The following is a 15222-nucleotide window of genomic DNA, read 5'->3' as shown; positions in this document are numbered from 1 at the left end:
AGACACAGCTTATGTTGACAGAAGTGACTTTATGCTGACACAGCAGTCCCACCATTTCAAACAAACTCTGTTCTTTCCTTTCACAGGAGGAATTTTTTTTCAGTATGCTGTTTCCTTGACCTGTCTGCACTGCCCCAGCTGGGCCTGCTCCACAAACTTATATGAAGAGATTCACATAATTTCCAAGTGAGGAACTGCAGTTCTCAAGTCAAGATACACCTCTATCTTAACTTTTTACTGGCTTTCCTGTACATGAAACTTTACATTCACTAAGTGGAATGAATACCAATTACTCCAACCTCATTATCAACCAACACAGAATACAGATGACTATAGACTTGAGAATATTTAGGTTAGAGAATTCCTGCTCAAATCTGTGACATAAGGAAATGCTACAGATACTTCAGAAGAGACAAATGATTAAGTAATGAAAAAGCCTTAATGAGCACATGAGACAGTCAACTTCTATATTAAACAAGTTTCTTTCCCAAACCTTCTACACAGCTGTTAAATAAACAACTTTTCCTTCTTTTGTAAAAAAAAAAAAAAAAAAGTGAAAGACCACTGTTTATACTGTCAAGGTCTTTTCAGCTCCTCACACCACCCCACCTGCAAGTAGGCTGGAAGGCACACGAAGCTGGGAGAAGTCACAGCAAGGACAGCTGATCCCAACTGGCCAAAGGGATACCTGACACTGCATCACACATGGTCAATATTAAAGGTAAATTAAATTAAATTAAAGGCAAAGCTGGCTGGGCGCTGCTACTTGGGAACTGGCTGGACACTGCTCAGTGGAGAGCAAGCAACTTGGCTGGGCATCACTTGTTTTGTATATTCTAATTATTTCATCATTCTCATCCTTTCCTTTTTTGTCCTATTAAACTATCTTTATCTCAACAAAAGAATTTTTTTTCTTTCTGAATCTCTTCCCCCTCCCCCTGGGGAGGTGAGGTGTTGTGTGAGTACCTGAGCTGTGTTTAGCTGCCTGCTAGGTTAAAACATGACATCCAGTCAACAGGGGCCTCCTCAGACCCCAAGGCCTTTAATACATGATCAAGAGGGGTCTTGCCATAACATCCAATACCTCTTTCAGTACTCTGGGATGAAACCCATCAGGCTCCATGAACTTTTGAATATTGAGTTGAAACAGCTGCTCCCTTACAATTCCTGTGTCCACAAATGAGAACTCACTACTCCCACACTTACAACACTCATAGGGTACTGGGTAGACCAAGGCCTTTTATGTTTTCTCCCTGCATATAAGAACCAGGGCTCTGTATCTTCAAATTCACTTAAAAACAACAGGTTTCTAGCTGCCAATTCTGATGACAAATGTTACAACCATATATCAAATGATGACTGCAAAGAGAAAAAAAAAATCAATCAAAATCTTTAAGAGTTTGCACTTGAATTTGAATTGAAATGTACATTACACATTTTTTAATATTACTGGGAAAAATCCCCAGCACAAACTGGAAGCTAAGTTACAGCAAAATTCTTGCAATATACCCTTATTTCCCCCTTAGAAATAATGTATCATATTTTAGGGAAGCATATTATTTACACTTGTTACATTTGAAGACAAAAATGTAATTTCAGATGCCAAACTAGGAATCACTGGTGAACCACAGTAAATTATGCTACTAAGCTGATACATATCCGTTTCAGTAACAATGACAACAGGGTGGAGTGTTCAGAATGGTATTTATACTAGCAAAAAATATTTCTTTGAAGCTTAATTTTGAAGTTCAAGATTATTGTCTGTTCTGAAAAAAAAGAAAACAATTCTGCACAAGTTTGAATTCTGGAGATATAAAAGCCTACACCCAGAAATCTGGTAATATGAAGAGTGATGAGCAAGTAACTTTGAGAAAAATGTGTCATTTCAAATGCAGTGACTGGATTGTGATAAACACATAATTTTTGCTGCACTAATTTAAAAAGATAACTCTCCTTGACCAGCACTTCAACTCCGTCTGGAATTAACACATCCACAGCAGAACTTCCAGAAAGAAATGGATGTATGCATTTCTGTGGCTCAATACAATTATTTAGCATTTTAACACAAGGCTGTGCTCTGTTACATTGGCATGGACTGCTGCTGAAGCAGTTTAGGTATGGGCACACTCATTCAGTAACTGCACAGAAATGTCAATGCTGACATAATAAAAGACAAAGAATTAGCATTTCTGTCAAATCATTTTTATATCCATTCGTAATTACTCACTGAAGTTTAATCCATGAGATTATGTAATCTCCAACTGTAATATTAAGGACTAAGAAATATGTTAAATATTCTTGTTACTTTTAATTAGTAAGCATATAAACTGAAGAACCACCTTACCTGACAGAGTTTCGGCTCCTGTTTTCTATTTTCATTAAAATTCGTACATCTGATTGAGGAGATGCTGTATAGATTTTTAATCTGAAAAAAAAACCCAGCAAAGATGCAGAAATTATGTACAAATGACTTTTCTTCCTGTCATCCATAAGAGATGGATCTCTTACACATGTCAACAGCCAAAGTAATGTATTTTTTAAATTAAAACAGTAATTTGTCACATACTAGGTGTTTTCTATAAATGAGGGTTATAATTATTAGCATGTTTTTCTAATTATTCTGAAGGTTTACTGTCACCTCCACTGAAGTTAATTATGGTTACATTTTTCAGAATTACAGTTGCTTTATTTGGTCTTTATGCCATGAGTCAATTTCTAAATTTTTTTGGCTGGTTTAAATTTGGTGGCTGGACCCAGGGTTAGTTATTTGATGAATGTCAGGATGGTTTTCATCACAGGAATTAAAGGTGTACTGCTGACTGGGAACTCAGCTCTGCAAGCTGATAGTGCAGCTAATTTAAGACATATATTCAGAACCATTCCCTTTTATTAGTGCATTAGAACAGCTCGGCAGGAAAGTTATTCAACACACACCTTTGACAAACTACAGGATCTGACTCCACTGGATCAATGTATGGCTTGAGGATATCAGCAAGCGTTTTATCGTCAGGCACCCTTTCAGCAAAGATAAAAATCAAGCATGTGAGACATCCTTCATCATGTACACAAATCTATTGTGAGTCACCTGGAGGAAGCTGTATATTAGCATGCTACAGTGGCACAGCTGAGTAGTTTATGGGAGGATCATAAACGTGTATCAATGCTGCACAGATATGGGTAGCTTTATCTCACTTTCAGCACTGGGATTTCACAGGCACATATGAGGAGTAAACAGATGCATATCTCTGGTTTCTAACCCTGAGAAAGAAACATGCTGTTCCTGCAGCCCTAGGAGCAGACAAGCACATAATTCTCATCTCCCTCCAGGCTAGGAAAAAAGGAGAAACATTTGTCAATAAAAGCTAATTTTTTTCCTTTTCAGAACGTATTTGTGGACTTTCCTACAAAGCAAACAATGTAACCATTTCACCCTGTATGAAGGTCAGTTCCAGAGTGCAGGTGAGGAGGGGTGGCAAATTGTGCTGAACATCTGCTCCATGAGAAGAGAGTATGTCAGGTGTAGGGGTTATGAATATTATGCATATACAAACTCTCTATTTACACAGAGAAAAGGACTAACAAACATTATGCCTAATTTGGAAAGTTTGCTAGCTTTCAGAGAGAAAAGGACTACACAACTTTCAATATTTTTTAGATTGAAATGCTCTTTTATTTAAGACTAAAATTAATACCTGAGTTTACCTTGTATAACTGAACTCAGTAAGAACTGATCAAAATATTTTGCAGTACAACTTCAGCAGATTAATTTAAACTTTATAAAAATATTTTTTAAAGCTCTGTACCCTTTTAAAGTGTATTCAGCATGACAGTGAGGAAATACGAGCTTCAAATGCCAGTAGAACTTGTTCTCCCTGAAAACAAAAAGAAATTAATTTCAGAAAAGGAAACTGCTTTTTGGCATATCACCCAGGGCAGATGACCAAACCTCTACAATGATCATAGCCAGAGTCCCAGGTGAGGCTGGGTCCTACAGAACACAGGGGACTCAACCTTTTCCAGCAATGATGGCCTCAACAGAAAACGTGTCATGGCTGGGGAAGGAAGCTGCCTTCTGGCATAACATGGATAAGAGAAGTTAAAAAGAACAAACATTTTACAGAAAGATCGTAAAACTTCTGGTAGAGACAAAGTGATGTCACATTCCTTTCTTCTGTATGTCAGTTGTTATTTTTAAAACCCACCTTCCCTTTCCAGCTAGCATAAGTAATACCTGAGAACAGAAGCTACTGGAGCATAGGCTGAGAGCAGTACCATCTTAGGCAGTATTCTAGAGAATACTTTGCTACATCTCTATTTGCCTTTTTTCTCATTTGCAAAAAATCTGCAGAAACTTTTCTGAAAGAATTCCCTAAGAGAAAGCACAATCTAAAAGGCAGGGTCCTGGCCTTTTGCTCTGGTTCAGAAATTCACACTCATGACAAACAGCAAAGATTTAGAAATTGGAGCTCAAACACCTGTGAAGCACAGGGACATCTAATGGTATCTTTTTTTAAACTACTTTTTAAAACATTATTATGATGAATCATTGCATCCAGGATAATCACCCTCAGTTATGCAAAGTTTCTGGTCTACAATAAAAAGTAAACATGGTGTTGTTCCAACATGTTGTTTAATTTGTTTATCAGGCAAATGAAACATTATCCAGCAGGTTCTAGCTGGCTGCAGAGAGAAGTGTACGTGCATTCACTAGCAAAACAACAAACTTAGCTGCTAAGATCAAGTAACTGTGATATCAATTTTTAAATGCAAGCACTTTTTATAAAGTGAGCTTATCAAATAAGTAATTCCCTTACCTAGATATTCCTAGGAGAAAAGTGAGCTTTGCAGCTGAACTATACTTTCTGGAGTATAAGTAAAATCACATGCATTAGTATTTACCAAATAAAAGAACAAGCAGGAACCCCCAGCTCCAAGAAAGTAATAATTAGATTTAAACAAATTAATGAAGTCTAGGGTCTCCAAAGCAATGTATGCCTCAGCAGAGTTGTGCAGCATGCCTTGTGATTCCTCCCTTCTCTCTGCTCATGTTTGTTAAAAGTAGAGAATGAGAATGTGGAATTAGAGAACATTAGGTCTGGAAGAGGTAAGAAGACTCTACAGCCAGAGCTGGAGGGTAACACAGAAAACGTTATTAATCATATATATATATAAAACCAGAAGTTGACATAATATTTGGGCCCATGAATTTTATGCTCTTTTGCACATTGGTATGACAGTCTTAAATTACCAAACTGCAAAATGTTTTGAAACAACTCAAAACCACTGAGTGGAATTTTGGGAGTTTTTTACAAGATAAGTAAAACAAGGTTTTGCAATTCTTATCTTGACAGCTGAAGGAAGCACCAATGGTACCACACACACAGCAAACTGAAATATCAATAAGGTTATGTAACCAGTTCACTTGTGATTAACAAGCTTGTGATTCCTCTCAGACACGCTAATATCTGCCATTTAACATGGAATGGTGTTATTTCAAAGCACTTTCCCAGAGAGACTTAATAAAAGTTAGTAAGCTTTAGACACAGAAATAGGGTCACCAACATTAGCTGAAGGAAACGCTTATGATGGGCACATTTACTAAAATGTTCATAAGGATTGTTCAGGTGAGGGTTTTGTTCTATGATATTAACTAACATGAGGCTTGGCAGCATGTTTTCATTTAATTCACCATCTTCCACAATTTTTGCAAACAGGCCATATTCATCTATTCCAAGTGATCCTTTCTGTGACACTTTGATCTTTAAATCAAGACAGCCAAAGCATGAGAGACACAAACCATGACACAGCTCACAGAAACATGTACGTGGCCCAAGGACTGTCTCTAACACAGGCACTAGAAAAAGAAATACTCCAAAAAGTACTTCTAGCTTCTGCTACCTGTTGCTAGGAACACTCTGTATGTGTCTGTAAATGGCTGTCACACAGCACATCCTCATTTCACATGCAAGACTGATTCCCTGTGGGCTCACTCAGGCAGACTCAGTTCATCACTGCAGCTGTAAAATCAGCTTAGAGGATTCTTCCCAGACTTCCGCCCTCCCTCCCCCTTCTAGGCACAATCTAGTCTATGAAATAGTGCACAGAAAGTGCACTATTCCATAGACTAGAATCAGGGAAGCTGAAGTTAAAAAGCTCATTTCTCATAAAAAAATTCCACTTTGATAAAACAGAAATGTTGATTTTTTTTCTCAGCAAACTAATAGCACAACTAGCATTTACTGACTTCATCTCTCTTCAAAGTACTTTTGCCTGGAAGTAAATGGCAAGCAGAAAGAGGCAAGACAGTTTAAGAACAGGATAGAAGCAGGCAAGAAAAAAAGAAGCTTGCAACAGGAATACTCTTCACTGTATAATGAAGTCTTGAAAAACAACCTGCCAGGTGCCTGTTACTGAAGTGAAGCCTCCCTCACCATCACTGATGTGTGCCCAGAGAACTTGATGTCAGCTGTAGATGCTATCAAGGCTGCTTCACAACAAGTTCTGATCAAAGTTAGATATCCTGGCTCCAGGTCTCACTGACTTGATTTTCCATTATGGCTCACTGGGGTAATATTTCCTTCAAATACAATGGACATGTAGTATGTTCATTTTCTAAATGAAAATGCCTAATTGAATAAGTCATCTGCATTTGAGTAACAGCTCACTCCATGAAACACTGCATGCCATTCTGCTGCCATGGAATGCCCCTCCAACAGTGCCCTGGTTTTTTGGATACTGACTTTAAAACTACCAAACAGCAGAGATGTGGGTGGAGCACAAGCACCTCAGTGATGTCAGTAAAAGCAGCATCACAGCCCATCCCTGCACTGCTTGGCTTCATCTCCTATTCTGGCTACTTCAGGAGCATGGAAATGGATCAGAGGGAAAAGGGGAGCCAAGCACCTCTCTCTCAGCATGAGATGTAGATGCAAAATACATTGAGAACTGCACAGGCTGTTTCACAACTGCAGTTTTACAAAAAGTGACTATCTACCTTTCATTTCTCTTAAAACTTCCAAAAACTTCCTTTGTCTTCAACCGTAGTTCCCCCAGAACTACATGCAGATGATTTAAAATTTTTTCACAGCAACAATGGAAACACTTTTACTTCTGATAAAGTTACAAAGTCTTGTTACAAAGACAGCAGCAGTATATACAAAGTGGCTGTCTCCTCCAGCCGGCTGTCAGAAGAACTGCAAAAATTTTCACCACCTTTACAGTTACAGCAATACCTAAGAAGATGCTCAAAAAACTGTGATTGTAGAGAGAACAGCTGCTGGGAATTAAAGGACTGATCTAGAAAGGATTCTGGACTTGGACATACCTGTTAAGTGCCTTGGCTTAAGGCAAGCGTAAATATTAGACACTTCTAGATTTTCTAGAAATTTCTAATATTTATGCATTTCTTTAAAAATATGTTAAATACCTCATAAAGCTTAATATTGTCACCTAGGCTTCCTTTGAGCATTTCCTCTCAGTTTTGTCTAGAATGCAGTAGAACTGTTTTAAACATGTTTTTAAATGTGTGTGTATATATACATGCAAACTAAAATATTGACAAACATTCCATATTCATCACATCTTAAGATATCAATTGCAGTTCTGGCTCTACAGAAGTATTTCACTGGCAGCCTGTCAAAGATAGTGATTCACTGATGATTCTGTTTCAATTTAGCAACTAGTATTCTTAAAATATTAGTACACAGGATATCTTACGTCAAAGTGCAAATACTGTAGTATTTCCTGTCTCTTTCACTTTGAATCCATAAAAGTGATTAAAAGGACATGAAGTTTAATGACAGACCAGTTATCCTTTCATCTGACAATACCCAGTACTCTGTCAGAATGCAATGAAGTTTAAATGAAGTACTGGGCATTCAGCTTGTACAGTTTCGGATAATATTGACTTCCTTTAGCAACTTAACTTTCTCCTTCATGGGTCCAAGAAGGCAAGCAAATAAGTAACAACTAAATTCAAGTTTAACAGCTCCAGTGGTGCTATATTAAGTCAAAACCCAGCTCAGAAAACTCCTTGCTATATTCTCAAAATCAACACTTCACACAATAATTGGAATTATCTCCACTTAGCTAAGGATTAGAGCTGACATTTTAGATCCAGGGGTACCTCAAAGTGTAACAATAATGATCTAAATTATGCTAATCCCAAATCCCCACACTGTGTTTTTTTCTCACAATTACATCAAAGAGGTGAAGTAATGTAAAAACTTCCTCCTCCCACATATACCCCTCTGACCAAATGCTCCCAGGCAAGACAGGTCTGTAGACCTCTGGTCCTTCTTGGTGGGGAGGAGAGGTAAAAACGATTTTGTCTGGGAGATATATGCTGTGGAGTGTGGAGGAAGCTGGCTGGAGATGTCTGACAGTGCAAGCAGCAGGGAGGGCTGGAGAAGGTCAACACAATCTGCAGAGCTCAGGGAACTGCACTGCCCCATTTCAGCGTCTCACTACATCATCTCCTGCCAGGGAACAGGAGCCATGGACTTGCAAGCTCATTCCCCTCTTCCTGTCTGACCTGCTGGCTGGAGCTTCCCAGCTGGTGCTCCTGCCCTTGGTTTCAGCCTGGCTTCACCTTTCACCCTTTTCCCAGAAGCCCCCTATCCAGCAATTCAGCCCATCAACTCCATGGAGGAATGTATCCAGGGGGCAACTCTCAGCTGTATTGAAAATAAGGGCACCACAGAAAACGTAGGGTGAAGAAGCCCTTTAAAAATAATTTATGGATAAGAAGTCAGATGCACCATGAGTTCACACTCTGGACTCAGACACTATTTCTAATGACCCTCCATTACCTAGATATTCAATATTACACATTAATCTAACCCATGTGGTGCCCAGCATTGGCACAGATGCTTCCACAACATCGGATTTAGCACACAAATTCATGGAATCCAGGAAGTGCAGAGTCTGGCTAACACTTCAAAACAAGACTGATGCGTCCTCCAGCGCTGGCACAGGCAGGGGATGACACAAGAATACATCTTGTACTTCCTAGTGCTGGACTACTCTCCTTCCTGCCTTGTACTGCCCAACAGCTTGGCTCGCAGGAGGGTGTCAAGAGGACACTGGAGAAGCCTGTTCTCAGTTTTCCACACACAGATGTTGAGCAGCTTCCAGCCTCCACCCTCTGGAGCAATCTGCCTACAAATCTCAACTGACAAACAGAATGAGAAGGGCCTCACATCTACAGGAGAGCAACACACCAGGCCCTGAGCACTGTCAGGTGCTAAGCCCATATAATGGATATATGACTATTTGCACAGCTTTACCTCATTTCAATGTGAAGTTCAAAAAAATGTGACACAAGTGCTAAATGCCCGATAATCATTGGTTTGATCAAACTTGATTCCTTAGAACCCATTTAAAGAGAGTAGGCAGAATATGCCAATTAAAAAAAACCAAACCAAACAATCAAAAAACCAAAAAACAAATTCCCAAAACCTGGTGTTAATTTTTAATCTGCACCACTGAATTCAAACAGTCCATTCCTGATTGAATAACAGCAGCAGCAATAGAGAGGAAATACATCCTTTGTGTAATAATCACTGAGCATATTCCATACCCATGGACAGCATTTGCAAGAGAAGGACAGTGTTTTCTTATGCTCTTCCGGACAGAGAATGTTATCAAGTCCTTTCTGGGGGGATGTAAAAGTTCTATAGAAGCTACCATTCCACAGCAACAACACAAGTTCCCCAGGACCTTATGAATGACACCAACCAGTAAGGCATTTTACCAGAAAGCCTGTGAAATATTTCCATGCCTATTTACCAATAAGTCACCTTCCTTGCCCCATTCTTAATTTGTCCTCAACACAAGCTACACTTCAGTGTGTACCAAAAAAAGCTTTCTAGAGGAAAAAGAAAATGGTACATGAAGTCAAATGTCTGTTATTACAGCACTGCACCATGCCCAGGATCTTCCCAACCATGTCAAAGCTGCCTGTGTCTGTGTCCTCTTCTGTCCTCTTACCTACTGACCCCAGCATCCCTGGGCTTCCTGCACTTGCTCTTGAGGGCTGATCCTTACCCTGTACTTGTTAAGTGTGTTTATGTCATTTTATCTGTAACACTGAGGAAATTCCCCATTAAAGTGAAGCTCAGCTCTAAGCCTGAGATATTTTTTCCAGCATGAGACTAGTAAAAGGGATCTGTATAAGGAAGAGCATGCAGCCAAAGTCAGGGAAGTCAGTGCAGAGGGAAACAACCTCTGCAAAGTCTGGGACAGGCCTGGTCTGTTCTGAGAGGAGACCTATAAATCTGGGGCAGAGGGAGGAGAAAATACCTCAGATATCCTTTCTTTCCATTGGTTCAGAATGGGTTTTCTCTAACAGAACTGGTAAAATATATAACTTTAAAAGGTTACATTCTACATCTATTTGATGCCTAACATTCTGCTAAAATGCACTCTATGCACAAAACCAAACCTGTCTGTGTTTTTCCCTAGAGCAGCCTAAATGAACCAGGTGGGTGTGTTGAGCAGCTTCCAGGTGGGTTATTACTCTGTCAGAGACAGACCTCTGGTGGCCAGCCAGAGACCAGCACCACGGAGTGCACAGCTCCCAGCACAGAGGGAAAACACATCCTGAAAACACAAACTGCCACCAAAACTGAGACCATGAACAGAACAAGTAAAGGAGCCATCATGGCCATATGAGCCATCAGGGGTGTCACTACTGTGAGATGCTCAGAAGGCATTTATATTTGACCCCAGCGTACCACTGAGCTGAACTGTACACCTGATCCCTGTCACAATGAAATACTTCATAATTTCTTTCCTTTTCACTGTGAAAATACTTTAAAATACAATCTCTGAATATCAGAGAAAAACCACAGCATAGATAAAGGAAGAAATATTTCAATTTTCCTCAGCCTTCTTCCTGAATTTGTATCTGTCTGCACTTGTCTCCCCAAGCTGTGCTGTACCAAACATTTCCATTCTCCAGCACAGGAACTCCCACCACAGAATGCAACTCAGGTACTGAAGCACCTCTTCAGGTTTGAAGTCAGCCTTTTCAGAGACAGGGATTTGTGCAAGCTTTCTACATCAATCAATCCTCTATCATAAAACCTCCAAAGAAGCCTTTTCTTTTTCCAGAAAAATCCTCAAGTGTTAATTAAAAGAAAAGATTCTTCGTTCTGTTACAGTGTTAGCATTTTTCAAAATAAAGCATAAATTATGTAAGCTGTTAAACTGAGCTCAAAGAACCAAAAGAAAATGAAAATGTAAAGCATGAAATATTAAACAGCTTTTGCAAAACAAGGTGCATCTAACAGATTTCAAAGCAAGCATATTGGTATGAAGTCAATTATCATTATATCATTATTATATGCTCAAAATATTGCTAACTGTAGCCAAATGAAGACTCACACGAAATTGAAGGTGGTAGAATTTTCTCTTCTTTTTGTGAATCCAATAGGCAGTGTTTTTAGGTCAATATTACACCCTCGAGCCTTGTTCCTCAAGCAGTATAACTGGAAAAAAAAAATTGAGTATATAAATCCCCTGAAAATTAAACAATAAAAAGCTAACGAGAATTATGAGAATATTATAGAAAAGGCCATATTTAATGAAATACTCTAAATTTTTAAAAAACCATCCTGAATGAAAAAAATTAACCACACCTAGAAACTCTCTGAAACATTTTTGTAAGTTTTTCTACTATTAAAAAAGAACATGCCAATGACCTCCTCATAGCAGAAGTTCTTTCACATACCAAGGATGTCACAGTGTGGCCACTGTGGGTGTAATACCACCACAAGGATGCTTTTTGGGTTACAAACCTGCTGGCAGAATGGACACACAAGCACCACCCCAGTCAATGGCAAATTCTGATTGGAAGGCATCACTAAGGGCTTCATCCCATTAACATGCCCAGTACCACACCCCTAAAACTGGCACCCATACAGCATCTCACCATCTTCAGCACACCCTGTCAGGACATCACGGTGCTGAATACACACACATGGAATATGACTCCAGCCAGAGAGGAAGCTGGAGTCTTCTGAATTTATTCTGCCATCAAAGTGAGTCCTGAGTGTAGGCTATATTTCAAGGTATCTTCACAAGACTAGAAAACAAAATGGCCTTGATGTTTTTTTTGTGATTTATCAATGAGTCAAAATATTTTGAAGTAGAGCTGGTTGGGCTTTTTTGGGCTTTGCTTGTTTGTTCATTGTTTTTAGTTTGGGGAGTGTGTTCGGTTGCTGAAAGAGCTTCAGCAAAAACCCATTCTCCCTTAGAAGACTATCTTTTATGTCACTCTTAGTCTCTGAAGAGCTCCAGCTGTCTCCATTTGGTATATAGGGAACCACATGACAATTTTTAGGCGATTATTAAAAAATCCATTGTTTACCTGGGAAGTGTGTATTAAAAAATTCAAAAGTTGTGGAGGTATAAGGAAACAAACATTCAGACTTTCTTAACACACATCTATCATCCAACAGCAACAGTGGTCATACATAAATTTCAAGAAATGTTAGATATCTTTCCTTCCAAGCAACTTCCAATCAATACTATTGCTGCACAAACCTACAGACTTCTTTTGATTTCTGGCTCTAAAATTCAGGATCATTCATACCTTCATAAGAGAGGAACCAGCTCTGGATTATGGATTGGGACTACCTCAATGGGAATTCAAAGGTAGCCAACCCTAATTCCAGCACAGCAAAAGGAGGATCAAAAACTTACAAGTCTTTTTGTTGCTGGACTGTGCACAATACAACGTCGAGCAGCAGCATCAGCTGTCCTTCCTACATCTTCCAGGAAACGATAATCTAAAGGTTAAATAGAGCAAAGAAAAATGTAGTGCCAGCCTAGTAAAAACAGGGAGTTTTAGAACACACACAGTATGCTCTTACCACTCAGAAGGTTCAAATCTGTAAATTCATTTACAGAGACAAATGCTGTTTTATCCCTGACTCCATTACAGCTCAGTGCAAGCTTATGTTTCTTTACACACAAGAGGCTGAAACGACAAAAAAAAAGGAATTAGCATGTTCAGCACATGAATGGGGGAAATAATCAAAACTATTTAGTTCAGATAACAGATACCTGCACGAATATTTCATGCATCGTGGACATCTGTACTTAGCTTCTTCTTTGCTACAGGTTTCACACCTGAAAGAAGTAAAAAACACCTCTCAGTAAAGGAACATTTTTGCACCTACTGGCTTATGGAAGTGCCTGCTCAAAAACCAGGCACTAGGCCATTCATCAGCATTTTCAGGAAAAGCTATTTTAACTGCACCTTGAAAGGAGAGAGAAAATACAAATATCCTGAATTAGGAAAGGTGGCAGACAAAACAACACAAGGGAGTATCTCCAAACACACACACATTACAAAACTGTAGATGCTTGAAAGAAAAAACCCCACATGCTAACTGAAGAGCTGGAAACGTAGCAAGCCCTTACCAACTTATATCTTGTAGCCTGTGCTTTTCTCCTTTTGCATCACCTGCACTCTACCATGCTGGCTTATAATACTCCCAGCTTTAGGCAGATGGAGAACAAATTTAATGGATTCACACTAAACCCTGAACAATACCTCCCATTTTTAGGCTGGAACAAAAAGAGCATGACGACATGGTCAGCCAAACAACTGTTGTCAAGCAGGGCAGACTCCAAAGTCTGCAGGGCAGACTCCAAAGTCAGGGAACCTTTCAGGCACAATGTGTAAGACTTATCAATTTAACTAACAAATATCAGTGAAAAATTATAGTCCTCTACAAATATGACCATATGTTTTTAACTAGGCTAGCAAAACAGCCCTTTCTCCCACTCTTAAGAAAAAGGTCTATATATATGTCAACTGAAATAATCATCATTGTTATTGTAAATCTGACAAAGAGAAAAGAAAGAACAGCTCAGTAAAGTTTCCAGAATAGCACAAACGCACCATTTTCAGCTCCCAGGGGGTAAAGGCCAGCCCCAACCCATTTCCCTTCCTGTCCCCAGCACGTGCTCGCTGTTTGCTGCTAGCGAGGGCCTGAAGGACAAGCCCAGCAATCCCACCGCCGGGCGAGCCCTGTGAAACAGCAGCACAAAGCCATGCTAGGACCCGGGGAACGGGCTTTCAAACACTGCAAACCAGAAACGGGGAGTTATTCTGAACAGGGATTCCCCCTTCCTGCAGGATCTCAGCCGAGCCCGCCGCCCATCACCGCTCCAGCGAGGCTCTGCCCCGGGCGGAGGCAGCGCGCAGCCCCTCGCTCGGCCGGGCCTCACCCGCGCGGGAGCTGCAGCCCACAGGGCCACCCGCCGAGCCCGGGGAAGGCGCTCCCGAAGCCCGTGCTGCCGCCGCCGTGCCGTACCTGTGCAGGGACATCTTCCCGCCGCCCGCCGCTCGCCCGGGCCCGTCCCGCTCCCGCTCCGCCATGGCCGCGCCGCGGGGCCGCACGGCGCACGCGCGGCCTCTGCTGCGCGGCGGCGCCGCCTGGCGGCCGCGAGCCCCAGCGCAGCCGCACGGGGCGGCCCCGGGCCCTGAGGGGTACGGGCCCTGAGGGGTACGGCACCCGCGGGGCTCCGGGACCCGCGGGGCTCCGGGACCGATGTTCCAGCCAGGGAGCCTTTCCAGAGCACGGAGCAGCTTCCCGAGCCGCACACCAGCACGCTGCCGCTCCCCGGGCAGGTGACGCGGGCACCGCTCCTCACCGGTCCGCGTGCCGCTGTCTGCGTGGGGTTGTGCACGTTTGCCTCAACTACGGAAATGCACATCCGAGCAGCCCTCTAAGACCTTAAACCCCTTGCTTTGAAAATAGATAATTTAGGAGATTAAGAACTCCCAAAAATAGGACAATGAGATGAATAAATATATACGTGAAGCAGACGTTTTCTAAAAAATTTATAATTTTAGAAAATACCCCCAACATTTGCCAAAACATCACCTCCAAAGCCCAACTAAGAGCAAATGTCAAATCATAATGTCACTGTATTGATCATGAAAATGCATAAAGTGAGACATTTTCGCATTCTTCTGTAATCTTGCTTTGTTTTTTGTTTTATCAGATTTTTCTCAAAGTGGTCAAAAATGATGCTTTGATAAAAAATAAAAGATGGGATATGCACATACATTACTTTGTAAAAGCAAGCGTTGTCCCTCTGGCAGTATTCCGTGGCATATATAGTGAATATGCATTTCCCCTTGGGAGGAGAAACACTGCCACCTAAGAAAAGTGCCCTTCTAGAGGATTTTCACACCTTCTA

The 15222-nt window shown here is 40.8% G+C and overlaps 1 protein-coding gene across 1 annotated transcript in view; it reads right to left on the bottom strand.

Annotated features, from left to right (window-relative positions):
* ZNHIT6 (zinc finger HIT-type containing 6) overlaps positions 1-15154 on the bottom strand; it is a 32479-nt gene extending 17325 nt beyond the window's left edge. The window contains exons 1-9 of the mRNA XM_064429275.1: positions 15094-15154; positions 14331-14688; positions 13072-13137; positions 12879-12985; positions 12709-12794; positions 11389-11492; positions 3804-3872; positions 2935-3015; positions 2345-2425 (exon numbers count right to left, since the gene is read on the bottom strand). Of these exons, the coding sequence (XP_064285345.1) occupies positions 2345-2425; positions 2935-3015; positions 3804-3872; positions 11389-11492; positions 12709-12794; positions 12879-12985; positions 13072-13137; positions 14331-14688; positions 15094-15154 (1013 nt within the window). The remainder of the gene's footprint in view (positions 1-2344; positions 2426-2934; positions 3016-3803; positions 3873-11388; positions 11493-12708; positions 12795-12878; positions 12986-13071; positions 13138-14330; positions 14689-15093) is intronic.
* Between the last annotated feature and the right edge of the window lie 68 nt (positions 15155-15222).

This window comes from Passer domesticus, chromosome 7 (assembly GCF_036417665.1).
Source record: "Passer domesticus isolate bPasDom1 chromosome 7, bPasDom1.hap1, whole genome shotgun sequence".
Classification (NCBI taxonomy): domain Eukaryota; kingdom Metazoa; phylum Chordata; class Aves; order Passeriformes; family Passeridae; genus Passer; species Passer domesticus.
The sequence above is the reverse complement of the archived record's forward strand: the minus strand, read 5'-3'. Positions and strand labels throughout refer to the sequence as shown.